Raw genomic sequence first — 12,334 nt, 5'->3', positions numbered from 1 at the left:
ATCCCATAACAAAATTAGTGGCGAGTGGCGGGCCATCTTTCGGGTGTGTGACATGTTTCTCGGACGTTGTTTAATCCTTAATTGATAGGAGGCTTAGTCACAAATTACAACCTGTCTTCCTTGTCTTGGGAATCAGTCTGATATCATCCAGGCAGTAGCCTTTTATATCATCAAAGTTGCATCTACTTCTCTACAAGTTCGCTGACCAGTCAAGATCTCACTCAAGCGCTTCTATGTCACATTAACACACTTTGGACTATCAAGATGAAGTTTCAACCATCGCTTGTATTGTGCGCTGCTGCGGCATTGTGTAGTGCAAAGGTCTTTGATAGACAAGCACTGTCGTACGCCCCAATCCCAGATGATATCTACCAGCCTCCCGTCGATTCTTCAGAAACCACGTTGCTTGATCTGATCAAGTCCCGGGACGACTTGTCCGAATTGTTGAAACTTGTCGAAGAGACTCCAGGTTAGTGGCCTCAAACTCCCAACTATCATTGGTAGTTCAAAGCTGACTGGGTGAAGGTTTCGCCCAAGCATTCAGTGCAAGCGCGGACTGGCAATACACATTTATCGCGCCGTCCAATGAAGCTTTTAACAATACAGGTGAATACTATAATTCATTCGCCAGAACACCCAAGGGACGCTGGTGGTCTGGACAGATGCTTCAACATCACTACATTCCCAACTCGCGTCTATACACGGGCAACTTCACTACGCAAAAGACTCGAATTCAACTGGGGTCTTACCTCTATGCATCTGCTCAGATCAAAGACGGAGATCTTGTGCTCAACAATGTGGCAACTATCGTCGAAGCCAATATCCCTGTAACGAGTGTGAGTGCCTATAGAAAGAGAAGATTGGACTGAGAATGAATGGCTACTAATGATTGCAGGGCATTGTACACATCAGCGATCGCATTCTAGCTCCCGACGCCATGATCTACGAGGCTGATATCGGAACAACTAAGCAAGGATTTATCCCTGGGTCTTGCTCTAACCCGGCTCTACCTTATTGCTGAGTATGAGGGCATCGAGAGTATCTGGCCTATGGCATTATTATTTTGGACTAGTAGCAACAAATCTGGCATGCTTGCCAAAACCTATACATCTTTTGCTTCATGACATGTTCACACCAGATAAGCTTCTTCAACCTCATCTCCACTAGCTCCCAGTCCCGGTCGTAACCAGTTGTGTAGAAGCACCGATAACGTTCAAGCAATTCAACCGCTCGGTCCCTATGGAGCTGACTCTTTGTGAGACCACCAGCCATATAAAGCAACCAGAATGTGATCTCCGGCGCAAGCTTCCACGGCGACATTTGTCTTGTAAAGTCTGTCATACAATCTAGTATCCCGGTGACACACTTCTCAGGCGCAAAGTACCCTCCCCAGACACCTTCAGAGAGTCGATATGAACAGAGATAAGCCGCAAAGAGGCACGCTCTGTAGATCAGGGCTTCCTCGGTCTGGGAATTATCTCTTCTTGTTTCACTGAGAAGATCCACAAGTCGAATCTGCAAGTTGGCTTGGCCATTGCATAATGGGTAACCCTCATCATCCAAGTACTCCATCAACGGCACTGGGTTATCCAAAGTATCCTCGCTAAAATTATCAGCAAGGCTGATTGACGCTCCTGTCTCTCGGCGCATTGTGTCCACGACGAAACATAACGCGTTGAGATCCTCAAACACAGCAGACACTTCTGCAGACCACCCATGGTTGTGCGGTATAAATCCTTGCGGCAAACTAAAATAACTGCGGTATGTCTCATTCTCCCGTAAGCGGGTGAATATCCCACGATTGTCGAACAGCAAGAGTCGAGGTGCACCAGTAGCAAGGGAGCAGATTATGTCCTGCCAGAACAGAGCTCGCTGAACCTGAGTAACATTCGCGACACTATGTTGGCTGGTCAGGATGTTGGGTTGGGAGATCATAGTTTGGAGGCCGTGGATATGTGTAGCAGCGCGGACATGACCTGGATATGTATCGCGGACTCGGTACTCATAGCTGATCAATATGAGAATGGCTGTCATGGTATGAACTATTGTCGAGTTACCACCAAAGTTCGACAAGTCCTGGTCGAGAGACCGGAGAACCTGACTGAGGTGGTGCATCGTTTCGTAGTTTGGCTGATAGCTATTGGCTGCTAAAGCTAGAAGAAGGGATAGAGCATGGAACAAAGACTTATGGATCAATAATGGTGCCAGGCCATCCCCACTGCTCAGACCTTGGAACACAACACAACGTGTCGTTTGATCGATTCGAAATAGCGGCTCCCCGGCGGTCTTGGCCAACGCTATAGAACATACATTAGCAGAGCGAGGTTGAAGCTGACCTTGGGCCGTACGATGTATCATAAGCTGTCGTAGTCTCTCTGGACTCTCGCACAACGTGTCGAAGGGGTCGAGGAGATTGAGGGAAACTCGAGACCAAGAATTGGCGCACGTGCTATTGAGCCAAGTATGTTGAGCTGAAGCACTATTACCAGTCCCCACAATAGTAGCACCTTTCATTTGCACATCAGATATGCTGGGATCTTTATTCCCATCAGGGTCATGTGTTCGCTCTCGCCTTTGACTGGTGTATTCACGGGTATTCTCGCGGCCGATAGCATCATCTTGAGCTACTCGTTCATGCTGACAGTCTCGATCGCGGGTGGGTGGTGACAAGTACAAGAACTCCGACATGATCTCAAATACAGAAGGTTTCCATTGTATGCTTTCGGGTTTCACATGCAAAGTCAAAGTGCTTGTGCAGGTAGCCAAGGCGTATGTATAACAAGAATGAACGAGGGAGCAATATCCAGTCATGTGGGGCTGCAGGCAGGTGGCTGACTATTCGCCGAGGTAAATCCGTGTTGTGTTTATAGGTCTGGGGTAGTTGGATTGCTATACTACGTAAACAGTAAGCGCTTTAGACACAGCAACAAACAGCCTGTTTTCAGCTGTTAAAGTGCGCTGGGCTAACTCTGGGCTCTTATTAACATTCGAAAAGGTAGTTAGGCAAGCTTCAATTGAGCCTTGAATCCAGCCAAGAACCTTCTTTGCCACTGTATGTACAACCATTCCAATCTCACTGTGACGGTAGAAGTATACCTTGCTCAGCCTTTCAAGCACAGTAACCAAAAGTGGGGTGTTGTTATCCAGTCGTTCCACCACGCTCTTAACATACTCATAATGGATTTTGCCACTTGGCTTAATACCGACACTTATAGCTTTAACATAAATTAGTTCGCCAAAAGTATTTAAATAATAGTATAACTAATTATCTATGTTTAGAAAGTAATAATTATTATTCTAGCTTTAACATAAGGTAGATAGTAAAGCCTCAAGTTGATGACAAACTATCATCGTGTCAGAGAGGATATCCTGGATACGTTGTCTTACCACTACCCTACTACTTGACAAGGCTTGAGCCTCGTTCTCTCGTGCAAGATAATTGACCAATAGAGCATCGTCTGTTGGATTGGCAATATCAGAAGATAGCTTTTGAGTGACATCCTCGATATGAGCAAGCCAAATTGTAAGCCGATTAGTGACACTGTCGCGTATCAATCTCGCCGCAGCGAGGTCTACTGTACCGGAAATTACACGATTATGCTCATATTCAAGAATCTCAACAGTAAGACCACAAAGACCGAGGTAGACGTCCTCAACGAGCAACGGAACAGGCAGAAAGTGCTCGGGATGTTTGATCATTGAGGATAATTGGATATTACGGCTCATGGTATCATATCGCTGGCGATGAGCAAAAACATCCATGTCATAACAATTTCGTAGGGAAAAGGGCGATGGCAGGGTGGTCTCCAATTCGTTGTAATGTAGTCGGGGACGCCGTTGGCAGTCGAGAGATATCCGTGTCTCAATCTTGAAGAGAATACAGATGAGTCTTCATTCACTCACCGAATTAGCTTGAAATGATAAAGGGCTATATGATAAGAAGAAGAAAGAAAATTACGAACCTCTTCCACTCGTCTGTTATCATGCCGACCCACGGACCATAGCTGCCAGGAAACTCGGTTTGGAGGACTTCTTGTGCATATAATCCTTTGAGAAATCCAGTAACTCGCAGTGTCTCAATGAAAAGACCACAGAGAGAGTTAGCCTTTGCTGTTATCTCTTCGTTCTGAGGACAATGTTAGCACGAGATGCTTCGTCACAACCATACATACATTCAAGAGTAATGCAAAGATTATGTTCAACATAATTGACTGGTAAGTCTCCAGACGTCTCATTGCAGAAGGGATTATTTTGCTTCCTAAGATGTTATCCTTTGAACTTGTAAGCTGATATAGCTGGTAAATAGCACGTCACCAAACAGCAACTTATCAATAGCTGTATGTATTGGTCAACAAGTTTACAATGAAGATCTATGAAAACCCTGTTGCTATTCTGCTTGCTAGAAAAATAACACCCAATCATCATGATCGATGCTGCATTGTCAAAGGGCTTTTCGTTGAACTCATAAGTCGCAGCCGTGATTATATGCCATCGATGATGAAAATGATTAGTGTAAGACTGGAAAATCTCTTCAATCCATTGTTTCTCAGAGGCAGATGCATCTTTGACGTGCAGGGGGGCTGATCGGGGCGGTGATGCAGATAGCTGGTTAAGAATTGTTATCAAATAACTGGGATCGTTCGATGAGCTGGGCTCAGTTGCTGTTTCAATAATTGAAATAGAAGGTGGTAATGCATTTCTATAACTTTTTGATCTTGCTTTCGCCATAGAGGATTTGCTCATGGCCTCTCCTATTGTTGCGAGTCTGGCTTCAGGGATAGGTTGTCTGATAGGAGCGGTAGATGATGGTTCATCATTTAGAGGCATTTTGTCTTGTTTCTCGAGAGTGGCATTTCTGCGCATCCTGGATCGTCGCAGAGAGTACTTGCAGGTAATAGATTTGTTCTTACAAAACGAACAATCAGAAACTCCGTTGCCATCACATTTTGTCTTGTTTGCACGGCAAGGATCACAAGCACGTGGTTTAGCAGAAGGATCTTGATGAGTTGTCAAGTGGCGCTTTAAGACATCCCTAAACAATTGGTTTAGAAGTATGTATGCTGAAGAATATGATCTGATCTTACTTGCGCAAATACAACTGCCCACAAATGTGGCATTTGTGTGGTTCTGAACCATGTGTTGCTTGGTGTCTCTTGAGATGTTCCTTGCGCAAGTAACTCTTGCCGCAATCACAAATGAAAGGACCCGTAGAAGTCTGGAAAGACTTAACACCTAAGTCTTGCTGAAGGTCTTTTGCATTTTGGTTACCTGTGGACAGGGATTAGACAGCGAGTACAGAATCGCCAATTTGCAAAGCTGGAGTATATCAACGGGACTACGTACCTATTTGGTCACTCATTGTATCTTGAGATACGATGCAAACTTTGGTGGGCAATGAGAGAAGCTCAAAGTCTTTTCACGGAGTTAACAAAATTGTCTCTTAATATCCGAGTTGTTGGTGATAAAGTGGAGTAAAAATTGGTTCGGTGTTTTGTGGGAGAGCTGCTTAATAAGTTTTTGAGCGGTCAGTACCTCTCTGAGCTGATTCAGGGACACTTATCCTCAAATAGTTAGACCGATCTCATACAAGTCTTTGATATCACTTGGGTAGAATAGAGCCGACCCTTCCATTGCCTAGGGAAGGTTTACACTATCTGATGTTGGAGGTGAAATATTTAAACCCTCCGCATCCTGAAATTCCTACTCAGTTTGACCTGCATAGTCAACGATTTATCTTTTTACTGCCACTTCAAGACTTTGATCAATCTCTACCATGACCACAATGAGAGCCCTGGTCCTCGCCCCCAAGGACAAATTTGTCACCGTACAAGACATTCCTATTCCTGAACCCAGCCCATCGGAGATTTTGATCCGGGTTGGCGCTGTTGCGTTGAACAGAGTTGATTGGCTATATACTGCCAACCCTGTAGCTACGCAGGACTACCGCGTGGTCGGAAGTGATTTTGCAGGCGAGGTTGTAAAGGTTGGCTCAGATCTTGACAAAGTGGATGATTCCCGTGTCAAAGTCGGCACGAGAGTTGCAAGTTTTGTGCAGGGTGGCAAGTATTCCATGCGCCATATCGATCACCATGAACCTAGTCACTAACACGTTGTCCTATCACTAGCTTGCTCTGTCAACGAGCGACCGGGCGCATTTGCTCAATACGTCTGCATTGAGTGGGATCTCGCGTGGCACATCCCCGATAACATGTCCTTTGAAGAAGCCGCCGGCATCAGTTTGTGCGGTCTCACTGCAGCCCAGGGGGTTTTCAGTCGCCTTCAACTTCCTTGTCCGTTTGCCGAAACCGAGGGTTATGGTCACCTTGGCCTGAACTCTGGCGACCATGTCAATATTCTTATCTATGGAGCGACTACATCTCTCGGTCTTTTTGCTGCTCAATTGGTCCGCCTGAGCGAGAAGTTTTCGGGCACTAAGGTCAATCTTATCGGGGTAGCAAGTGCCTCGAAACATGACCTACTTCGGGCAAAGCCCTATGCTTTTGATGCTCTGATCGACTACCATGATGTCGATTGGACTGAGCAAGTCAAGAAACTGACTGCTAACACTGGTGGTGTGCACTATGCAGTTGATGCTGTATCTGTTTCGCCAACTGTTGAGCAAGTCGAATCAATTTTGGCTCCTGGCGGTCGCTTCACAGTGTACCGAAGTCCAGCTCTGGGAAAATTTGACAATACTAAATTGCGCATCAAGCCCTTGATCGGCGCTGTTTGGGAGGGCTTGGGAGTTGAAATCGGTTACCAAGGTACGTGAGGTCTAAAAGGTTGGCGAAAAGTTTGACATTGCTAACTTCGAGTGTTAGGTGCGAGTATTCCAGCGAATCCTCAAGCACGCAAGTTCGCTGCCGAATTCTTCAATTTTCTTGGTTCAGAAGCTTGCCAGCGCAAGGTCAAGCTGTATAGCAACCCCGTTCGTCAAATGCCTGGTGGTCTTGATAAGATTGCCGAAGAGGGCCTGCCACTTATTTCTCCAAACAAGGTGCCGGGAGTTCGTGCAGTTAGTGCCGAGAAGGTTGTCTATACTATCGCATAAGATGTAATGTGTAGTTTGATAGCTAATGCTATTTATGTTTATTTTATATCTGTTCTCTGTAATGCTGTATTGCCATTAAAAGCTGACGCTCGCAATAATTGTTGTGAAGACCGTATCCTGTAAAAGGACTTAGTAGATAGTTAGCTTTGCGGACAATTAGGTGGCTTAAGATAGAGCTATTGTAAGAGGAATTTTAGCTGTGTAGGTATAAGCCGCTTGGTGTTGTGTATAAATGCGTTATTACGAGATTGATCTTAGGAAATTAGGAATTGTCTGCAAGCGGGTTGTTATGGTGCAGTGCTATGCTAAGCTGAATATGGTTAGAGATAGACCTGGTCTAAACTTGGAATCTGCAAACTTCATTATTCAGTCCACTAACACTTAACTTGATCGCTGATTCGTCATCGGGATTTTGTGGGAGAAATGGGAGTAGATAAATTTGTAAGCATATTAGAGATAAGAGAAACTGGCTGGGAACAACTTTCAACTGAGAATTATTAGCAAGATAATTTCACTCCTTCTACACTACTTCTTCTCATACTCATAACTACATCTCGACTATTATGGCTACCCAGTATGCTAAGGACCAACCCCCAGGCTTCGTCAACGCCATCAAGAACGTGGCCCTCGTTGGTGTCAGTATGCCTGTAGAAGCTATCGGGGTCTGATTTGCTAACATATTCATAGGCTACAGGACAGATCGGAAAAGTCTTCACAGAGTATCTTCTCAAGTCTGGCAAGCAGACTGTTACCGCCCTTACCCGCAAGGGTAGTAAGACGACCGTTCCAGAGGGTATCAAGCTTGTTCATATCGACTACGACGATGAGGTTTCCCTCGTTGAGGCTCTGAAGGGCCAAGACCTCTTGGTCATCACTCTAGCCCTCACGGCACCTCCCGACACCCATAGCAAGCTGGTTAGGGCGGCTGGTAAGGCGGGTGTTTCTTACATCGTACCTAACGCTTACGGCGTCGATTTCTACGGCCACCCAAATTTCCAAGATGACATTGAGGCTCTTAAGTACATCTATGCCAGTGTCAAAGAGGTCGAGGATGTTGGAGCCAACTGGCTCGCCATCACACCTAACTTTTGGTACGAGTATAGCTTGGGCGTCGGACCTTTCACATACGGATTCGACTTTCCCAACAAGAAAGTCACTTTCTATGATGAGGGTAAGACTCGGGTGAACACGACTACCTGGCCTCAAACTGGACGTGCATTGGGAGCTTTGGTCAACATGAAGAAACTCCCACAGGACGAGAACGACAAGTCCACTACTCTGGCACACTTTGCGAACAAGCCCGTTTACATCAAGAGTTTCACTCTTAACCAGCGAGAGTTACTTGATAGTGTTAACAAAGTCTTGGGCCAGACTGATGAAGACTGGACTATTTCTTATCAATCAACCGTCGAGCGTTTCCGGGAGGGATTAGATGAACTCTCTAAGGGAGTGGACACGGGCTTCTTGAAGGCTTTGTATTCTCGTGCGTTCTATCCTACTAGCGATGGTGTTTTTCAGACTCACAATGATCTTTTGGGATTACCTGAGGAGAGTTTGGATAAGGCTACTCTGGCCTCTCACAACTGGGCTATTGCCCAGGCAGAGAAGAACGAGGAGTAAACTGGCTTTTCTTACAAAAGGAACTTCAGGACCACAAAATATAGAACCTGACGTTATTAGCGTTTTATATTAATTTAAGACCTACATTAACTTATTTTCATTCCACTTTGTCTTACTAAGTCTTAATAATAAGGTGGTTTTTATTTTATAGTTAATACTTTCTTATTTATTTAATATCTCTAGTTCAAACAGTTACTTATTACTAGCCTTAAGGCATATTAATAGGCATATAAGCTATTCTTAAAGCGAAAAGTATTTTACACTTACTTAAAATAAAATATCTAACTATGCTATTAGTTCTAGTTAGTTATTTCAAGCCCTATCGATTTAACTTTACGAATAAGCTTTCGTTAATTTATTAGTTATATAATGCTCAATTTGTAGTCCAGAATAGTTCAATTCATTTACTTGCCATCTGCCGAAAGACAAAGTATACAATGCAATATATTACAGTTTCCGCCCCAATGAGATCCAGCGCCTGTGATCGATGCTACTGAATGAAAGAGGAATACTCTTTCGCTCTCTCAGCCAAAGGATGCCAACGTTGCCAGTATCCTAACATTGGGTGTTCCAAGTCTTGCAAGCAAACCTGCAGAGGCCATCGACCACTTTTGGGCCCTTTACACACGGAAATTTACATATCAGGGAGCTCCGTCCCGCTGGTGATGAGCTACAGCCACGCGTTTAGGCTGGTACAATCCACGTCTATCATGTGCCTCTGAGTCGGCATGTTATGAGGAGAGGGTAGGGACATGTGAACACTGCTGTTCCAATCGCTGGAAGCCTTTCTGGTACTGAAATCATCTTTATTTACATTTATGCATATTCCCTTCGCCATGTTATCTAGCCTTCTTGAGATCAGTAGCGCATTGCCAAGCGTCTCATCTGCAGCAGATTGATTAAGACCTTGACAGAGGGGCCAAGGCCCTACAGATCTCAATATGGTCTAGATCCTCTTACAATATGCACGGCTAACTAACGTACTTCAGATTCACAACAGGAGACTGTCATTCTCTCTGGTTGTTTTAGTATTTTGCTTGATTTACAGCTTATGCTTAACGCAATATGATATTATGTATTTCACTTCCATGTTGCATTTAGCTTATCTGTTAGCCGATGTACGGGCCATCCAATGCTTTTCCCGAAGCTATTAATAAAATCAAGCACTTCCTGTCGTTCTACGGGATGAGTTAGCAAACAACCACCTGGACTGTCAGTGAGCCTTTAATTCAATAGAAGTTACTCAGAACTCACAAGTGAAAAGTATATGGTGTACAGTAAACCCAGCACCAACTACAGAAGGGTTGTGAATACCGAGACCGACAGCGATATGAAGGTCATTCAAGGCCGCTTTCTGGCATCTCGATGTTAGCAAAAAGGCATCCATGAAGATGGCTAACATACATCTGCAGCTACCCGATGCTCGATAGTTCTCAAACTGGACACCCATAGTCTGGGCTCAGAGATATGTAACAAAATGCGAGCTAGACAATAATGTTGATATCCCATGACTGCAAAAGTATGAGTCAGTTGACTCAGTCACAAAGTATGCGATACACTGACCTTGAGCAGGATTCATCATCCATACCACAGGAAAAGCCGACTTGACGCCAGTAGAAGTGCTTTCCATGTCCGAGTGATAAGGATGATAGTGAGCTGGTATCGAATCATGCCATAGCGCAACCTCTTTGCCAAGATGCGCCCACGTCTCGTAGTCGGGCTGAGCGCCTGGGCCAAAACAAGCCTCTAATACCTGGCAGCAGATGAGAATAATCCGATTGGCAAAGTCCTCATCAGTCGTGTCTATAAATGATCTCGAACGTCTGTACTTATTCAGATCTACTTGCATGGGCTCGCCTTTGATCAGAGAGATGTGTAGGTTCTGTCGGAGAAGAATCCAGCTGGCCGCTTCGCTCAACCCGCCTTCAGCTATGAAGTCGGGGATGTTATTCCAGAGTCGCGCGCATCCAACGAGATGGGTTCCAGTATCAACATCTTCAGAATTGTTAATGAGCAAGCTATGGTAATGAAGTTCTCAAGACCGTCTTACCACACATCTCCTCGTATAACCGTAGGAGGACTGCTGCTGCTAAAAGGTTTTCATCCAACGATGACATTGGGTCGTCAAGAATGGGGATCAAAATGCGCAATGCATGGCTGTGATACTCTTCACTACTTTCGTCATCAATACCGGTGACCATGACCTGATGGCGTGATGAGAAAGCTAGGATGGAGTATGCTAGGAGGGGAAGCTGGCGAGCCCTCTTTGGCACTTCACGACCAAAGCGTTTCGAAGGATCGCAGATATCAATCTGAAACTGGATATCAGAGACAGGACGTTATTTGGAGGACAGCAGCTCACTCTTGGTGACAGATCTTGCAGGTAATTTACTAAGAGAAACGCTTCCCGTCTAGTTCTTATCGGGGATGTCAATCCACGCGGGCTGCCAATAAGGTAGCTGGATGCGTAAGATGCTGGGGAAGACAGTCTTGCTATATATTAACTCACGACCGATACTCAGTCCTCGCGAAAAGACTTACTGTATACCATCATTTGATTTATATTCTAGGGAGCGATCTGCAAGGAATAGAGACGGCGGCATAACCGCATCATGTATAGGTGATTCCACCATTGTGAGATGAGTGTTGAGGGGAGACTACCAGATCGTGGGAAAGGACAGAGGGGGGACAAATGACGCAGCGGCAGCATGATTAGGTAATTAGCAAGTTAACTATAATGTACACAGGATCTACTGCCGTGGTTTCACCATAGCAATCGCCTTTCCTAACACTCGTGATGCATCACGAGTAAAAGAATTGAATATCTGGACATATACAACTAACATATGTTTACTGTATATTGCAGCAAGAAATGGCCACTCCTCGCCGCATGACTCATGCTCAGCGGGAATGGTTTGTCAACGCAAACGTAAAATATCCCCATACTGCTCACTGTAAGACAATAGACTCCCCGCATTCTGACGATGAGCAGGATAAAGTGCGGGCTTTGCCTTGGCTCTTGGAGTTAGTGGTAGACTTCTCCGCAGACAATAGCTCAATTTGGTACAGTTGTTCCGGAACCGGGGAACTAGCCTCGGAACAAGTATCCCAGTTATGGATTTTAACATTATGGTGACATGTATTTCTGATCCACTTGGGTCCGGAATTACCTACCTACCGAGCCAAACGCAGGTATAAGTCTCCCGACCCCAGGTTGTACGTGCCCCGCTATTTCCATTTTGCTTCTTGCTTTCCTGTACACTTATACACATGCCACGATATGGGACGGACTGGGCAAAGAATCTCGGGTTGTAAGGTAAAGCCAATGCAAATGATTCTTGGTTATCGTTACGTGACTAATTTTTGCTAGAATTGCCGTTTAAAGTGAGCTACGTCATACAGGTACATCGATCACGGCTAAATTTAGGCCCGTTTTATCAGACATCTCAGATGTAACGTCTTTTTTTAAATCCCTTTTCCAGCTCAATATGCTGACATAGCCTCCGCACCCAAGGTGATGATGAAGAGCCTTGTGCTCAGTGTATCACTAGAAACCTACATTGTGACAGAAGCCTCCAATGTCGATTTCGCCACAGTAGGCTTGGCTCGACGTTAGCAATGGCGATACCCTATAACAAGATTTATATGCTAAGAATGCGCAAG

General features: G+C 45.0%; 6 protein-coding genes across 6 annotated transcripts; 3 read left to right on the top strand and 3 right to left on the bottom strand.

Annotated features, from left to right (window-relative positions):
* Positions 1-264: 264 nt before the first annotated feature.
* FPRO_10177 (uncharacterized protein) lies at positions 265-1,021 on the top strand (the record flags this gene model as incomplete). Its single annotated transcript, XM_031233649.1, has 3 exons — positions 265-469; positions 526-836; positions 896-1,021. 3 exons carry the CDS (start codon positions 265-267, stop codon positions 1,019-1,021), a joined length of 642 nt encoding a protein of 213 aa, XP_031083465.1.
* A 47-nt stretch (positions 1,022-1,068) lies between these two features.
* FPRO_10176 (uncharacterized protein) lies at positions 1,069-2,688 on the bottom strand (the record flags this gene model as incomplete). Its single annotated transcript, XM_031233648.1, has 1 exon — positions 1,069-2,688. The coding sequence occupies one exon, from the start codon at positions 2,686-2,688 to the stop codon at positions 1,069-1,071; it is 1,620 nt and encodes a 539-aa protein (XP_031083464.1).
* A 587-nt stretch (positions 2,689-3,275) lies between these two features.
* On the bottom strand, positions 3,276-4,205 carry FPRO_10175 (uncharacterized protein; the record flags this gene model as incomplete). Its single annotated transcript, XM_031233647.1, has 4 exons — positions 3,276-3,344; positions 3,388-3,889; positions 3,963-4,126; positions 4,173-4,205. The coding sequence occupies 4 exons, from the start codon at positions 4,203-4,205 to the stop codon at positions 3,276-3,278; spliced, it is 768 nt and encodes a 255-aa protein (XP_031083463.1).
* Positions 4,206-5,782: 1,577 nt separating this feature from the next.
* Positions 5,783-7,051, top strand: FPRO_10174 (uncharacterized protein; the record flags this gene model as incomplete). The annotated part of the gene is made up of 3 exons (XM_031233646.1): positions 5,783-6,056; positions 6,126-6,764; positions 6,822-7,051. 3 exons carry the CDS (start codon positions 5,783-5,785, stop codon positions 7,049-7,051), a joined length of 1,143 nt encoding a protein of 380 aa, XP_031083462.1.
* A 563-nt stretch (positions 7,052-7,614) lies between these two features.
* On the top strand, positions 7,615-8,671 carry FPRO_10173 (uncharacterized protein; the record flags this gene model as incomplete). Its single annotated transcript, XM_031233645.1, has 2 exons — positions 7,615-7,686; positions 7,739-8,671. 2 exons carry the CDS (start codon positions 7,615-7,617, stop codon positions 8,669-8,671), a joined length of 1,005 nt encoding a protein of 334 aa, XP_031083461.1.
* Positions 8,672-9,914: 1,243 nt separating this feature from the next.
* On the bottom strand, positions 9,915-10,872 carry FPRO_10172 (uncharacterized protein; the record flags this gene model as incomplete). The annotated part of the gene is made up of 4 exons (XM_031233644.1): positions 9,915-10,025; positions 10,076-10,182; positions 10,235-10,666; positions 10,722-10,872. The coding sequence occupies 4 exons, from the start codon at positions 10,870-10,872 to the stop codon at positions 9,915-9,917; spliced, it is 801 nt and encodes a 266-aa protein (XP_031083460.1).
* Between the last annotated feature and the right edge of the window lie 1,462 nt (positions 10,873-12,334).

This window comes from Fusarium proliferatum (assembly GCF_900067095.1).
Source record: "Fusarium proliferatum ET1 genome assembly, contig: FPRO_scaffold006, whole genome shotgun sequence".
NCBI classification, from domain to species: Eukaryota; Fungi; Ascomycota; class Sordariomycetes; order Hypocreales; family Nectriaceae; genus Fusarium; species Fusarium proliferatum.
This window is presented reverse-complemented; position numbering and strand designations above follow the sequence as displayed.